General features: G+C 41.9%; 1 protein-coding gene across 3 annotated transcripts in view; it reads right to left on the bottom strand.

The window, feature by feature from the left end:
* Positions 1-17,987, bottom strand: part of LOC128657073 (oocyte zinc finger protein XlCOF7.1-like) — a 176,132-nt gene that overhangs the window by 98,943 nt on the left and 59,202 nt on the right. For all 3 annotated transcript variants that reach the window (XM_053711304.1, XM_053711303.1, XM_053711305.1), the window contains exons 3-7: positions 13,746-13,805; positions 13,407-13,554; positions 12,960-13,043; positions 12,723-12,821; positions 12,498-12,584 (exon numbers count right to left, since the gene is read on the bottom strand). In XM_053711304.1, coding sequence (XP_053567279.1) covers positions 12,498-12,584; positions 12,723-12,821; positions 12,960-13,043; positions 13,407-13,554; positions 13,746-13,805 — 478 coding nt within the window. The remainder of the gene's footprint in view (positions 1-12,497; positions 12,585-12,722; positions 12,822-12,959; positions 13,044-13,406; positions 13,555-13,745; positions 13,806-17,987) is intronic.

Consider the following 17,987-nt stretch of genomic DNA (forward strand, 5'->3'; position numbering starts at 1 on the left):
AGTGGGAGATAGGAGAGCCTGACCGGATCAACCCCCTTTTTGAGCGAAGTGACGACAGAGCGAGGAACATCCCCTCCACATTGAGCCCCAAACAAGTAAGAAATAACATTTTACTACATTGATATACCATAAATCGAATAAAGACACACAAATACTGTTTAACCTTTCATTACGCCACCCAGCCAGGGACTGTTTTCACTATATACAGGTAAAACCTGTGAACGGGGGCATCTGGCGAGCACCCCTTTAACTTGGATACTGTGGCTGGGGTTAAAAAGCGAGTGAATTAATCAGGGAGATAATAGGATTTTAGTGCCTGCTTCTAAACATAACATAGTGATACGTAAATTAAAATGGAGGCATCAGGAGTCGATGTTGATAATACAGGAACTGACACTATGCAAATATGCAGTTATTACTCACTGAGAGACCCACAGGAAATGGACATTTACAATAAGGACTTTGACCAGATCTTTAATACAGATGAATCCACCTTGGAACTTACTGACCTTTTTATAAGGATTGAAGCACTCATGATAAGAGCTGAGAAACTCAAGTTCGATAAATGGACATTAGAGAAATATATTAACCTCAAAATGATTCCTAGAGGTTTAAGAGTGCATAAGTTCCCAACCTTTGAAGTAGATGACATGAAATTTAAGGATGAATGGAATATGATTTTGGATGAATGCTCATTTAGACTAATGCATATGATTATTGTACACAAAGAGGGACTATTAACAGACATAAAAATTAAAATCACACAGCTACAGAGACACTTAACACATCACCAACTATCAATAGAGTATAGAGGATTTGATGAATTGCTTATTGAGACAGTGGAGAAGTCAACAGAGGAAGCCTTACAAATAAAACAAACAAAATTCCTAAGAGACTGGACTGACTATCAGACCAATACAGTACATGTGTGGAACAGGAGAGAGAGAACTAATACACATAGAGAAAACAATAGAAGGAATTATAATCATCACAAGGGTAACCACAATAAAAAGGGAAAAAAGAAAGTTACATTTTCTGACACAGAAGCAGAGTCTACTGATGATACTAGTGGAGACAATGACAGCCAGTATGATAGAGAGACACCTATTACACAGAATACCACACAACAGGTAGGAAAACAGAATTTATGTTTACCTGATAAATTACTTTCTCCAACGGTGTGTCCGGTCCACGGCGTCATCCTTACTTGTGGGATATTCTCTTCCCCAACAGGAAATGGCAAAGAGCCCAGCAAAGCTGGTCACATGATCCCTCCTAGGCTCCGCCTACCCCAGTCATTCGACCGACGTAAAGGAGGAATATTTGCATAGGAGAAACCATATGATACCGTGGTGACTGTAGTTAAAGAAAATAAATTATCAGACCTGATTAAAAAACCAGGGCGGGCCGTGGACCGGACACACCGTTGGAGAAAGTAATTTATCAGGTAAACATAAATTCTGTTTTCTCCAACATAGGTGTGTCCGGTCCACGGCGTCATCCTTACTTGTGGGAACCAATACCAAAGCTTTAGGACACGGATGAAGGGAGGGAGCAAATCAGGTCACCTAAATGGAAGGCACCACGGCTTGCAAAACCTTTCTCCCAAAAATAGCCTCAGAAGAAGCAAAAGTATCAAACTTGTAAAATTTGGTAAAAGTGTGCAGTGAAGACCAAGTCGCTGCCCTACATATCTGATCAACAGAAGCCTCGTTCTTGAAGGCCCATGTGGAAGCCACAGCCCTAGTGGAATGAGCTGTGATTCTTTCAGGAGGCTGCCGTCCGGCAGTCTCATAAGCCAATCTGATGATGCTTTTAATCCAAAAAGAGAGAGAGGTAGAAGTTGCTTTTTGACCTCTCCTTTTACCAGAATAAACAACAAACAAGGAAGATGTTTGTCTAAAATCCTTTGTAGCATCTAAATAGAATTTTAGAGCGCGAACAACATCCAAATTGTGCAACAAACGTTCCTTCTTTGAAACTGGTTTCGGACACAAAGAAGGCACGACTATCTCCTGGTTAATGTTTTTGTTAGAAACAACTTTCGGAAGAAAACCAGGTTTAGTACGTAAAACCACCTTATCTGCATGGAACACCAGATAAGGAGGAGAACACTGCAGAGCAGATAATTCTGAAACTCTTCTAGCAGAAGAAATTGCAACCAAAAACAAAACTTTCCAAGATAATAACTTAATATCAACGGAATGTAAGGGTTCAAACGGAACCCCCTGAAGAACTGAAAGAACTAAGTTGAGACTCCAAGGAGGAGTCAAAGGTTTGTAAACAGGCTTGATTCTAACCAGAGCCTGAACAAAGGCTTGAACATCTGGCACAGCTGCCAGCTTTTTGTGAAGTAACACAGACAAGGCAGAAATCTGTCCCTTCAAGGAACTTGCAGATAATCCTTTCTCCAATCCTTCTTGAAGAAAGGATAGAATCTTAGGAATTTTTACCTTGTCCCAAGGGAATCCTTTAGATTCACACCAACAGATATATTTTTTCCATATTTTGTGGTAAATTTTTCTAGTTACAGGCTTTCTGGCCTGAACAAGAGTATCAATAACAGAATCTGAGAACCCTCGTTTTGATAAGATCAAGCGTTCAATCTCCAAGCAGTCAGCTGGAGTGAGACCAGATTCGGATGTTCGAACGGACCTTGAACAAGAAGGTCTCGTCTCAAAGGTAGCTTCCATGGTGGAGCCGATGACATATTCACCAGATCTGCATACCAAGTCCTGCGTGGCCACGCAGGAGCTATCAAGATCACCGACGCCCTCTCCTGATTGATCCTGGCTACCAGCCTGGGGATGAGAGGAAACGGCGGGAATACATAAGCTAGTTTGAAGGTCCAAGGTGCTACTAGTGCATCTACTAGAGTCGCCTTGGGATCCCTGGATCTGGACCCGTAGCAAGGAACCTTGAAGTTCTGACGAGAGGCCATCAGATCCATGTCTGGAATGCCCCACAGTTGAGTAATTTGGGCAAAGATTTCCGGATGGAGTTCCCACTCCCCCGGATGTAATGTCTGACGACTCAGAAAATCCGCTTCCCAATTTTCCACTCCTGGGATGTGGATTGCAGACAGGTGGCAGGAGTGAGTCTCCGCCCATTGAATGATTTTGGTCACTTCTTCCATCGCCAGGGAACTCCTTGTTCCCCCCTGATGGTTGATGTACGCAACAGTCGTCATGTTGTCTGATTGAAACCGTATGAACTTGGCCTTTGCTAGCTGAGGCCAAGCCTTGAGAGCATTGAATATCGCTCTCAGTTCCAGAATATTTATCGGTAGAAGAGATTCTTCCCGAGACCAAAGACCCTGAGCTTTCAGGGGTCCCCAGACCGCGCCCCAGCCCATCAGACTGGCGTCGGTCGTGACAATGACCCACTCTGGTCTGCGGAAGGTCATCCCTTGTGACAGGTTGTCCAGGGACAGCCACCAACGGAGTGAGTCTCTGGTCCTCTGATTTACTTGTATCGTCGGAGACAAGTCTGTATAGTCCCCATTCCACTGACTGAGCATGCACAGTTGTAATGGTCTTAGATGAATGCGCGCAAAAGGAACTATGTCCATTGCCGCTACCATCAAACCTATTACTTCCATGCACTGCGCTATGGAAGGAAGAGGAACGGAATGAAGTGTTTGACAAGAGTTTAGAAGTTTTGTTTTTCTGGCCTCTGTCAGAAAAATCCTCATTTCTAAGGAATCTGTTATTGTTCCCAAGAAGGGAACCCTTGTTGACGGAGATAGAGAACTCTTTTCTACGTTCACTTTCCATCCGTGAGATCTGAGAAAGGCCAGGACTATGTCCGTATGAGCCTTTGCTTGAGGAAGGGACGACGCTTGAATCAGAATGTCGTCCAAGTAAGGTACTACTGCAATGCCCCTTGGTCTTAGTACCGCTAGAAGGGACCCTAGTACCTTTGTGAAAATCCTTGGAGCAGTGGCTAATCCGAAAGGAAGTGCCACGAACTGGTAATGCTTGTCCAGGAATGCGAACCTTAGGAACCGATGATGTTCCTTGTGGATAGGAATATGTAGATACGCATCCTTTAAATCCACCGTGGTCATGAATTGACCTTCCTGGATGGAAGGAAGAATTGTTCGAATGGTTTCCATTTTGAACGATGGAACCTTGAGAAACTTGTTTAGGATCTTGAGATCTAAGATTGGTCTGAACGTTCCCTCTTTTTTGGGAACTACGAACAGATTGGAGTAGAACCCCATCCCTTGTTCTCCTAATGGAACAGGATGAATCACTCCCATTTTTAACAGGTCTTCTACACAATGTAAGAATGCCTGTCTCTTTATGTGGTCTGAAGACAATTGAGACCTGTGGAACCTCCCCCTTGGGGGAAGCCCCTTGAATTCCAGAAGATAACCTTGGGAGACTATTTCTAGTGCCCAAGGATCCAGAACATCTCTTGCCCAAGCCTGAGCGAAGAGAGAGAGTCTGCCCCCCACCAGATCCGGTCCCGGATCGGGGGCCAACATTTCATGCTGTCTTGGTAGCAGTGGCAGGTTTCTTGGCCTGCTTTCCCTTGTTCCAGCCTTGCATTGGTCTCCAGGCTGGCTTGGCTTGAGAAGTATTACCCTCTTGCTTAGAGGACGTAGCACTTGGGGCTGGTCCGTTTCTACGAAAGGGACGAAAATTAGGTTTATTTTTGGCCTTGAAAGACCTATCCTGAGGAAGGGCGTGGCCCTTACCCCCAGTGATATCAGAGATAATCTCTTTCAAGTCAGGGCCAAACAGCGTTTTCCCCTTGAAAGGAATGTTAAGCAATTTGTTCTTGGAAGACGCATCCGCTGACCAAGATTTCAACCAAAGCGCTCTGCGCGCCACAATAGCAAACCCAGAATTTTTCGCCGCTAACCTAGCCAATTGCAAAGTGGCGTCTAGGGTGAAAGAATTAGCCAATTTGAGAGCACGGATTCTGTCCATAATCTCCTCATAAGGAGGAGAATCACTATCGATCGCCTTTTCTAGCTCATCGAACCAGAAACACGCGGCTGTAGTGACAGGGACAATGCATGAAATTGGTTGTAGAAGGTAACCTTGCTGAACAAACATCTTTTTAAGCAAACCTTCTAATTTTTTATCCATAGGATCTTTGAAAGCACAACTATCTTCAATGGGTATAGTGGTGCGTTTGTTTAAAGTAGAAACCGCTCCCTCGACCTTGGGGACTGTCTGCCATAAGTCCTTTCTGGGGTCGACCATAGGAAACAATTTTTTAAATATGGGGGGAGGGACGAAAGGTATACCGGGCCTTTCCCATTCTTTATTTACAATGTCCGCCACCCGCTTGGGTATAGGAAAAGCTTCTGGGGGCCCCGGGACCTCTAGGAACTTGTCCATTTTACATAGTTTCTCTGGGATGATCAAATTCTCACAATCATCCAGAGTGGATAACACCTCCTTAAGCAGAGCGCGGAGATGTTCCAACTTAAATTTAAATGTAATCACATCGGGTTCATCTTGTTGAGAAATTTTCCCTGAATCTGAAATTTCTCCCTCAGACAAAACCTCCCTGGCCCCCTCAGACTGGTGTAGGGGCATTTCAGAACCATTATCATCAGCGTCCTCATGCTCTTCAGTATCTAAAACAGAGCAGTCGCGCTTACGCTGATAAGTGGGCATTTTGGCTAAAATGTTTTTGATAGAATTATCCATTACAGCCGTTAATTGTTGCATAGTAAGGAGTATTGGCGCGCTAGATGTACTAGGGGCCTCCTGAGTGGGCAAGACTGGTGTAGACGAAGGAGGGAATGATGCAGTACCATGCTTACTCCCCTCACTTGAGGAATCATCTTGGGCATCATTTTCTGTGTCACATAAATCACATCTATTTAAATGAGAAGGAACCTTGGCTTCCCCACATTCAGAACACAGTCTATCTGGTAGTTCAGACATGTTAAACAGGCATAAACTTGATAACAAAGTACAAAAAACGTTTTAAAATAAAACCGTTACTGTCACTTTAAATTTTAAACTGAACACACTTTATTACTGCAATTGCGAAAAAATATGAAGGAATTGTTCAAAATTCACCAAAATTTCACCACAGTGTCTTAAAGCCTTAAAAGTATTGCACACCAAATTTGGAAGCTTTAACCCTTAAAATAACGGAACCGGAGCCGTTTTTATCTTTAACCCCTTTACAGTCCCTGGTATCTGCTTTGCTGAGACCCAACCAAGCCCAAAGGGGAATACGATACCAAATGACGCCTTCAGAAAGTCTTTTCTATGTATCAGAGCTCCTCACACATGCGACTGCATGTCATGCTTCTCAAAAACAAGTGCGCAATACCGGCGCGAAAATGAGGCTCTGCCTATGATTAGGGAAAGCCCCTAGAGAATAAGGTGTCCAAAACAGTGCCTTGCCGATAATATTTTACAAAATACCCAGATTAAATGATTCCTCAAGGCTAAATATGTTTATATATGAATCGATTTAGCCCAGAAAATGTCTACAGTCTTAACAAGCCCTTGTGAAGCCCTTATATACAGTCTGTAATAAAAATGGCTTACCGGATCCCATAGGGAAAATGACAGCTTCCAGCATTACATCGTCTTGTTAGAATGTGTCATACCTCAAGCAGCAAAAGTCTGCTCACTGTTCCCCCAACTGAAGTTAATTCCTCTCAACAGTCCTGTGTGGAACAGCCATCGATTTTAGTAACGGTTGCTAAAATCATTTTCCTCTTACAAACAGAAATCTTCATCTCTTTTCTGTTTCAGAGTAAATAGTACATACCAGCACTATTTTAAAATAACAAACTCTTGATTGAATAATAAAAACTACAGTTAAACACTAAAAAACTCTAAGCCATCTCCGTGGAGATGTTGCCTGTACAACGGCAAAGAGAATGACTGGGGTAGGCGGAGCCTAGGAGGGATCATGTGACCAGCTTTGCTGGGCTCTTTGCCATTTCCTGTTGGGGAAGAGAATATCCCACAAGTAAGGATGACGCCGTGGACCGGACACACCTATGTTGGAGAAATATAAACACAGAAGCCCAGGGGGCTAGGAGCAAAACTACTCAGGATAAACAGACTAATAAAAATCAGAGGTATCAAACTACAGTACAGAAAGCGGACATATTAGATTCAACCAGAGCAAAATTTGATCAAGCTTTTTTAGTGGCAGCCCCAATACAAACACAGGGAGAAACAAAGGAGATTATAAAACAGCCAGTAATAAGAGGAAGCAAAAAAGGCAGATGAACAGATACCAACTGAGGGCAAAGAAGAATTTGGAACAAAAAGTGCATCATTAGTTATCAATCTTTCTGACACCCTGTTGACACCTACACAAGAAAAAGTATTAAGCTACGGCTTGAACTTTGTACCAACAGATAAGTTCAATATATTTAACACAATAGTAGATGTCAACAGACTGGTCAGAAATTTGACTCTAAAAAAACATTTTCACAGTACACAAGAAATAAGAGAGACCGTAGAGGCGAACACAATAAGTGAAGAAACCACATCAGAGATACAATTAGATTTCCAAGACTCATGTGCAAAGGAGACTCTAATGAGTCTACTAAGTGAACAGCTGAGCACAGAAGAAAAAAATGCACATATAGGCTTTAAACCTAAGTCCACCTTTTACCCCATTCAGTCCAGGGGGACAATTTTAGAACAATTTCAAGAAAGAGTGGTTAAAGACTTAGAAATACTAAACACAGCCAGTAGTCCCTATCAAGACACCAATTTAACAAGAAAAGAGAGAACAGCTCTGAAAGAAATCGCAGAAAATGATAACATAGTCATTAAAAAAATCGGACAAGGGGGGTAGCATAGTGGTACTAAATAAGGCAGACTATGATAAAGAAATAAAAAGACAACTTAATGACATAAATAACTACCAAATATTAAGAGGTGACCCAAAATCAAACTACATGCTCCAACTCTCCCACTTATTGGATGAGGGCCTAGCAAATGGCTTTATAAACAAAGAGACACATGATTATATGGTAAATAAACATCCAAAGACACCATTATTTCATATATTCCCAAAAGTACATAAAAGTACAGAAAATGTTCAGGGGCGACCCATAGTGTCAGGGATGGGATCACTACTAGAACCGGTATCAGAATGGGTAGATTCCATCCTACAGCCATTAGTTCTAAATTTAACCAGCTATCTCAGGGACTCCACACATTTAATACAAAAATTAAAAAATATAACATGGACCACCAAAAGCAGATGGTTATCCCTAGACGTAGTGTCGCTCTACAGTAACATACCACATGTACTAGGTATAGAAGCAGTTAAGTACTTTCTACAAACACGTAGCAATTTGGATGAGAATTTCCAGGAATTTCTCTTAAGAATCATAGAATACCTTCTAACACATAATTATTTTTCTTATGGAGGGGTGTTCTATCTGCAGAGATGTGGCACAGCTATGGGGGCAAAGTTTGCCCCCACTTACGCCAACTTATTTATGGGCTGGTGGGAGCTGTGCCACATCTATGCGGAGGGAAGCCCCTTCAGGGAAAATATCAAACTTTACCATAGATTCATAGATGACCTGATTCTAATATGGGAGGGGGATGACGCCTCCATAGAAAATTTCCTGCAATACATAGGAAATAATAAGATGGGAATAAGATTCACACATGAGTTAAAAAATAAGGAAATTAATTATCTGGGCCTCACACTGCGAGGTAATTACTTTAATGGCGTAATTGAAACCACAATATATAAAAAAACAATAACTAGGAATGCACTTCTACACGCAAGGAGTGAACACCCCAAAGAAACCTTTAGAGCCATAGCAAAAGGTCAACACATTAGAATAAAAAGAAACTGCTCTAATGACGAAGATTATCTAAAAGAAGCAAATCTTCTAGATAAACAACTTAAAGTGAGGGGCTACAACAAACAAACTATAAAGAATGCACGCATGGCAGTGTCTAATAAGGCACAGGGAGATTTGATTGTAACTAAACCCAAAAAGAAACCCAGATTTGATACAAATAGAATCAAGTTTGTTACACAATACTCACCCCAATATAACCAAATATGTAATATAATCAAGAAACACCTACCTATTTTGAAGGCAGATAATAGTCTAGCAAAGATAATAGACAGTAATTGTCTCTTTTCATATAGAAGAGGCAGGACTATAGGGAATATAGTCTCCCCAACTAATCTCAAAATGAACAAAAGAACAACTTGGTTACAATCTAAAGGCCTCTACAAATGTGGTTACAGTGACTGTAAAGCGTGTAAACATGCAGATATAGGAAACACCTTCAAATCGACCAAGACAGGAGAAATACTCCAAATAAATAAACACTTAAATTGCAGAGACAAAGGGGTAGTGTACCTCATAGAGTGCAATATTTGCAAACTTCAGTATATTGGAAAAACGGTGAGAGAAATAAGAAATAGAATTAGGGAGCACTTATCCAGTATCACAGTAGACACTGAAAAGAGCAGACAAAGAGAGGACAAACTGCTACCAATAACTAAACATTTTATAGAGGTACACAATAGGAACACCACATCACTCAGATGGACAATAGTAGAAAAAATAACCCTAGATTCAAGGGGGGGAGATCTGGACAGTATACTCAGTAAAAAAGAGGTATACTGGATGTTCCGTATGAAAACAAATGTACCCTATGGATTTAATTCCAGGTTTGAGCTTATACATTTTTGGAAATAAACCTATTATATAAGCAATTCTAGCGAAGAAAGTAAAGGATTATAATATATTCAAGTAACTAGATGACCAAGGGTTTAACCTAGAGCACTGGAATTCAAATAAACTTAAAAACACACAAATGAAATCTAAATCCTGTAAATAACAATTTCGAGATGACACTAATATTTAGACCAAAGACAATGATTTTGCTAACTCGAATTAATGTTATATTCTAAACAACAACAGACTCCAGAAGCCTACAATTAAAAAAGCAATTAAAAAAGCATATACTCACACTAAAAGTTTCAGGTACCCCATACCATATAATATAATAGAGGATACTATACACATAATAACACTCAGGGGTTAACTGTCTGAGACTAATTGGGCAAGACTGTTTTTAATTAACCTCATTATGAAATGTATATAGTTGTGCAATTACTGCACCAGATCAGAGGTCTATGAGTACGGCTCAACAGAGCTGAAACGCGTAAGACCTGACCTGATCTGATGCCCTTTTATTTTCCCCATGTTTTGGATATGCTTTTAAACAAATTTCAATAAATTTCAAGTTTTAATCTACTCACGGCTGGAAATTCCCTTGCTTGTATTTGGATATATATATATATATATATATATATATATATATAAAAATAATATTTAAAAGCATATACACCCAAAACATATTTCAGAACTTAAAGGGGCAGTCAACCCAAAAATTACTATTACTTATTTAGATTAGTTAATTAACGATTTTTACAGCCAACTGTAGCCCAATTTTCATCTAAATAAACTTTGCCAATAAATACACTTACTAATTCTCATCTGGACGTTTTGAAATGGCCGCCTGACCCCTCTTTCTCTGACGTCTCCCAAAGCTTCCACTACAGTATCCTGTAGATCCTGCGCGTTCCTATGTCTCCTGCATGCGCAATGCACATTTTTTGTCAAGAGGATAAAGATGTATTTGTGACTAGCAGTCCAGCACCGAGACTGCCCTCCTCGCAGCCACATACGACATCCGCACCATACTGGACAGAGGAGAAACCGCCGCCCTTATCCTCCTAGACCTCTCAGCAGCATTCGACACTGTCGACCACAACACCCTCCGCACCCGCCTACACGACGCCGGTATCCGCAGCAAAGCCTTGGAATGGATCACCTCCATCCTCACGGGCAGGACCCAGAAAGTCAGACTCCCGCCTTTCTCAACCAGACCCGCACCAGTCAATTGCAGTGTACCGCAAGGCTCTTCGCTGAGCCCCACCCTCTTCACCCTCATCTACATGGCCTCTCTCGCCACCATCGTCCGACGCCATGACCTCAACATTGTCTCCTACGCCAACGACACCCAGTTAATCATCTCACTCACCCGAGATCCCACCACCGCCAAAAAGAACGACCACGAAGGCCTGACAGCAGTCGCCGCCTGGATGAATGACAACCGGCTCAAACTGAACACAGACAAAACTGAAGTCCTCCTCCTCGGACCCAATAAATCCGCATGGGACGACTCCTGGTGGCCCACAGTCCTCGGTCACCCTCCAACCCCAACCGACTACGCACGAAATTTAGGCTTCATCCTGGACTCTTCACTCTCCATGGACCGGCAAATCAATGCCATCACCTCAACATGCTTCCACATTCTCCACCTGCTATGTAAAATCTTCAAGTGGATCCCTACCGAAACCAAGAAAACAGTCACCCATGCCCTTGTCAGCAGCCGGTTGGACTACGGCAACGCACTCTACGCTGGCTCCACCATCAAACTCCAAAAGAGACTCCAACGTATCCAGAACGCCTCAGCCAGACTCATCCTCAATATCCCTCGCCAATGCCACATAAACAAACACCTAAGGAACCTTCACTGGCTCCCCAGCAACAAGAGAATCACTTTCAAGCTCCTTACCCATGCATTCAAGGCCCTATACAACATCGGACCCGAATACATCAACCACCGTGTAAATTTCTACACCCCCGCCAGACAACTCCGATCGGCCGACCAAGCACTCTGTCATCCTCCGCATCAGCAAATCCACCGCGGGCGGAAGATCCTTCTCCCACATGGCAGCAAAGACATGGAACACCCTCCCGCTGCACCTCAGACAATTCACCTCCCTTACAAAGTTCAGAAAGGACCTCAAAACCTGGCTCTTCAAATGAACACCCATCCCCTCCCCCCCTCCACCAATATCCGCTCCCCTTAGCGCCTTGAGACCCTCACGGGTGATTAGATTGCGCTCTATAAGTACCCGATAGATAGATAGATAGCACTGCATATTGCACAGATGCTTTTTATGCAAACTCAGAGATTCCCACCTGCTGTTGAAAGCTAAGTTCCTGCTTTGCTCTTCACAAGTGTAGAGCTTTGCGCCTTCTCACAGACCCCCCCTCTGATCTCTGCCTCCCACCTGTGTGCGCTGTACCCTTACTAAGCGGCATTTATTACAGCAAATTGCTGTAGCTGGTATCAGCTCTCACAGCACTACTGTGATTAAAAGTAGCACCTGTGATTTCCCGACTGATTGCATCGGTCGGATAGAGGGGGAAAGGCTGTGTGAGCCACCGTCACCAAAAACTAAAGTGTAAAGTGTCAGTCCTTAGCGCTGAATATATAGAAGAGATGATAATTAGTGAGGTTGCTTTATTCCAATCTAAATCTAATACAGCTAAATAAAGATCAAAAGGGCATTTGAAGTAAGGGAACAGCGCATTGACAGGTCACTGTCAAAATTTGCAAGCTAGGAAATGTCATTTTTTCAGTGCTACGGACTTACACTTTACTTTTTGGTAACATTTTCTAACTGTGAAGCTTATACCATAGATCACTCACTTGCAGAAACATCTGATGGCTGAATATTCTGTACAAGTTCTCCATGTGATCCTGTGTCTAGATTTTCATCACTGTGACCTGTTAGTTCTAATAAAGAATAAAATACGTTTTTTGGTTATATGGATTAAAGTGCAGTTATCTCACACAATCTGATTACACAGTAATATTACACAACACATCATTATTTGAAAACATTAACAGCAGCTTCTGCCATAGATCTGTTACCTGCAGAGACGTCTGATGGGGTCCCCACTGGCTGAATATTCTGTACAAGTTCTCTATGTGCTCCTGTGTCTAGATTTTCATCACTGTGACCTGTTAGTTCTAATAAAGAATAAAATACGTTTTTTGGTTATATGGATTAAAGTGCAGTTATCTCACACAATCTGATTATACAGTAATATTACACAACAGATCATTATTTGAAAACATCACTAGTAGCTTCTGCCATAGATCTGTCACCTGCAGAGACGTCTGATGGGGTCCCCACTGGCTGAATATTCTGTACTCTATGTGCTCCTGTGTCTAGATTTTCATCACTGTGACCTGTTAGTTTTAATAAAGAATAAAATCAGTTAATTTTGTTAAATGTATATGAAACTATTTTGTTGCATCTAAATATATATATATATATATATAGTTAAATGTATTCAATTAAGAACAAAACAAAGCATCTGTTTTGTACTTAAACATTTACATATATAAATGAATATTTAATTGATTTAGCAGTAATTCCTCTTGACCCTTTAACTGTGTTTTTATTATTTTTGTTGGGTATAACATTAGTTTATAATCAGACAGCTCATTAGATCACACATGACAGATTCACTGTAGATTTGCTCTGTGTCAGTCACGTCAGTAGTGTATGTGCACTTCCTGAGTGAGATATTTATTACTACACAGCGTTACCTAAGCTCTCATTTCCTGGGATCTCCATAGTCCTTAGTGCTTGGTGAGTCTCCATCATGACGTCCTTGTAAAGCTCCTTGTGTCCCTCTATATACTCCCACTCCTCCATAGAGAAATACACAGCAACATCATCACACTTTATAGGCACCTGAAACACACACAACTCATTCAGCGCTGACACAGGGACTGGTTCTGTCACACACTTTTACTGACAGAGCCAGGATAATGTTACTGAGAATATACAGAGACACAGACAGCAGGTAGGAAATACACACAGGGCCAGATGGCTCAGTAAAGGGAGTCACTGTGTATATTGTCACATTCCCCAGCATTACTCACCTCTCCGCTCAGCCGTTGAACGCTGCTGTGGGAGAGCCTCTTCTTCACAATGGTGTATTCCTATAATATGTATGAGAAAGATAATCAGACTCCATTTGCCTGGACTAACAAGTTCTTGTTTACTTCTCTCGATCATCACAAAACATAAATATATTGTCGATAATTTTGTGGGACATCTATGGAAAAACTACTAAAGACTGAGGACACGAGCTCATGAATATAGACTTTCATTTGAGTACATTTGAGTGGGTGTGATGGGGGAGGTGGGGGTTTGAGTGCTTGATTGACAGGAGGTTCCTTCGGTGCTGGGGTCCCTTGGGTATTAAGGCTTTTTTTGTAGTTGGGGTCGTGCAAAGGGGCCTTTGGGTTCTAGAGGGAGTTTTAGCAAAAGAGGTCATGTAGTAGGGCTTTGTATGCTTGGGATTTTTCATTATGGTGGGAGGGGTCTTGGGTGTTAGGATTAGTATTTTTTTGCAGCAGCAGAGGGTTGTGCAGGGGGTCCTGGGTGCTGGGGGAGGATTTGTGTTGGAGGGTTGTGCAGGTGAGTTAGCTTAAAGAGAAAGTCTACTTTATTTTATTTATTTATTATTTAAAAAGATAGATAACGCCTTTACTACTCATTCCCCAGATTTGCATAACCAACAATGTTATATTTATATATTTTAAAACAACTAAACCTCTAAATCTCCGCCTGTTTCTAAGCCCCTGCAGGTCGCTTCTTCTCTCAGGGCATTTTGTCAGTTTTTCACCACTAGAGGGTGTTCGTTCATGTGTGTCATATAGATAACACTGTGCTCACGCATGTGGAGTTCCTATGAGCCAGCACTGATTGGCTAAAATAAATGTCTGTCAAAAGAACAGAAATAAGGGGGCAGTGTGCAGAGGCTTAGATACAAGATAATCACAGAGGTAAAAATGTGTATTTATATAACTGTGTTGGTTATGCAAAACTAGGAAATGGGTAATAAAGGGATTATCTATCTTTTAAAACAATACAAATTCTGGTGTAGACTGTTCCTTTAACTTTTCACAGTAAGACAGTGCAAGTCCATGTGTGAAATAAATATAACATTGTGCTCGCTCCTATGGAGTTATGCAGGAACCAGCACTAGTTGGCTAAAAGTCAAGTTTGTAAAACGCACTGAGATAAGGGGAAGTTTGCAGAGGCTTAGATATAGATAATGATAAAGCAAAACGTATATTAGTATAACAGTGATGTTTATGCAAAACTGGTGAATGGATAATAAAGAGATGATCTATCTTTTTAAACAATAACAATTTTTAAGTAGCTTGTCCCTTTAAAAGGGACACTCAAGTCAAAATAAACTTTTATGATTCAGATAGAGCATGCCATTTTAAGACACTTTCCAATTTACTTCCATTATCAAATTTTGCACAATCTTTTTATATACATTCTTTCTGGGGAACAAGATCCTACTGAGCATGTGCACAAGTTCACAGGGTAAACGTATACTAGTCTGTGATTGCTGTGATTGGCTGATGTCTGTCACATGATGATACAGGGCCAGCAAAATAGGAAAAAAATAAATTTGTCAGGAAAAAAAAACTGTTTATTTGAAATTCAGAGTAGGTGTTATTGGTTTGTCTTTTTATTATGCACTTGTTAATTATGCAATTCTACTGCATTGAGTGCTCCTTTAAGTTAGTGTTAGAGAGATGGTCTGGTTAGGGTTTGTCAGACGGTCTGGGTGAGCTGAAGCTAGGGTTAGTGAGATGGTCTGGTTGAGCAGAAGTTAGGATATGTGAGATGGTCTAGGTGAGATGAAGTTAGGGTTAGTGAGATGGTCTGGATGAGATAAAGTTAGGGCTATTGAGATGGTCTCGATGAGATAAAGTTAGGGTAAGTGAGATGGTCTGGGTGAGATGAAGTTAGGGCTAGTGAGATGGTCTGGCTGAGATGAAGTTAGGGCTAGTGAGATGGTCTGGCTGAGATGAAGTTAGGGCTAGTGACATGGTCTGGCTGAGATGAAGTTAGGGTAAGTGAGATGGTCTGGGTGAGATAAAGTTAGGGTTAGTCAGATGGTCTGGGTGAGATGAAGCTAGGGCTAGTGAGATGGTCTAGGTGAGTGAGATGATCTGGGTGAGATGAAGTTGAGTATTAGTGAGATGGACTGGGTGAGATGAAGTTAGGGTTAGTGAGATGGTCTGGGTAAGATGAAGTTAGGGTTAATAAAATGGTCTGGGTGAGATGAAGTTGGGGTTAGTGAGATGGTCTGGGTGAGATAAAGTTAGGGTAAGTGAGATGGTCTGGGTGAGATGAAGTTAGGGTTAGTGAGATGGTCTGGGTGAGATGAAGTTAGGGTTAGTGAGATGGTCTGGATGAGATAAAAACAGAATTTATGCTTACCTGATAAATTACTTTCTCCAACGGTGTGTCCGGTCCACGGCGTCATCCTTACTTGTGGGATATTCTCTTCCCCAACAGGAAATGGCAAAGAGCCCAGCAAAGCTGGTCACATGATCCCTCCTAGGCTCCGCCTACCCCAGTCATTCGACCGACGTAAAGGAGGAATATGCATAGGAGAAATCATATGATACCGTGGTGACTGTAGTTAGAGAAAATAATTCATCAGACCTGATTAAAAAACCAGGGCGGGCCGTGGACCGGACACACCGTTGGAGAAAGTAATTTATCAGGTAAGCATAAATTCTGTTTTCTCCAACATAGGTGTGTCCGGTCCACGGCGTCATCCTTACTTGTGGGAACCAATACCAAAGCTTTAGGACACGGATGATGGGAGGGAGCAAATCAGGTCACCTAGATGGAAGGCACCACGGCTTGCAAAACCTTTCTCCCAAAAATAGCCTCAGAAGAAGCAAAAGTATCAAATTTGTAAAATTTGGTAAAAGTGTGCAGTGAAGACCAAGTCGCTGCCTTACATATCTGATCAACAGAAGCCTCGTTCTTGAAGGCCCATGTGGAAGCCACAGCCCTAGTGGAGTGAGCTGTGATTCTTTCAGGAGGCTGCCGTCCGGCAGTCTCATAAGCCAATCGGATGATGCTTTTAAGCCAAAAAGAAAGAGAGGTAGAAGTTGCTTTTTGACCTCTCCTTTTACCAGAATAAACAACAAACAAAGAAGATGTTTGTCTGAAATCCTTTGTAGCCTCTAAATAGAATTTTAGAGCACGAACTACATCCAAATTGTGCAACAAACGTTCCTTCTTTGAAACTGGATTCGGACACAAAGAAGGCACAACTATCTCCTGGTTAATATTTTTGTTAGAAACAACTTTCGGAAGAAAACCAGGTTTAGTACGCAAAACCACCTTATCTGCATGGAACACCAGATAAGGAGGAGAACACTGCAGAGCAGATAACTCTGAAACTCTTCTAGCAGAAGAAATTGCAACCAAAAACAAAACTTTCCAAGATAATAACTTAATATCTACGGAATGTAAGGGTTCAAACGGAACCCCCTGAAGAACTGAAAGAACTAAGTTGAGACTCCAAGGAGGAGTCAAAGGTTTGTAAACAGGCTTGATTCTAACCAGAGCCTGAACAAAAGCTTGAACATCTGGCACAGCCGCCAGCTTTTTGTGAAGTAAAACAGATAAAGCAGAAATCTGTCCCTTCAAAGAACTTGCAGATAATCCTTTCTCCAAACCCTCTTGTAGAAAGGATAGAATCTTATGAATTTTTATCTTGTTCCATGGGAATCCTTTAGATTCACACCAACAGATATATTTTTTCCATATTTTATGGTAAATTTTCCTAGTTACAGGCTTTCTAGCCTGAATAAGAGTATCAATGACAGAATCTGAAAACCCACGCTTTGATAAAATCAAGCGTTCAATCTCCAAGCAGTCAGTTGGAGTGAGGCCAGATTCGGATGTTCGAACGGACCTTGAACAAGAAGGTCCTGTCTCAAAGGTAGCTTCCATGGTGGAGCCGATGACATATTCACCAGGTCTGCATACCAAGTCCTGCGTGGCCACGCAGGAGCTATCAAGATCACCGAAGCCCTCTCCTGATTGATCCTGGCTACCAGCCTGGGAATGAGAGGAAACGGTGGGAATACATAAGCTAGGTTGAAGGTCCAAGGTGCTACTAGTGCATCTACTAGAGTCGCCTTGGGATCCCTGGATCTGGACCCGTAGCAAGGAACCTTGAAGTTCTGACGAGACGCCATCAGATCCATGTCTGGAATGCCCCATAATTGAGTTATTTGAGCAAAGATTTCCGGATGGAGTTCCCACTCCCCCGGATGGAAAGTCTGACG

The sequence above is a fragment of the Bombina bombina genome, chromosome 4 (assembly GCF_027579735.1).
Source record: "Bombina bombina isolate aBomBom1 chromosome 4, aBomBom1.pri, whole genome shotgun sequence".
Lineage (NCBI taxonomy): Eukaryota > Metazoa > Chordata > Amphibia > Anura > Bombinatoridae > Bombina > Bombina bombina.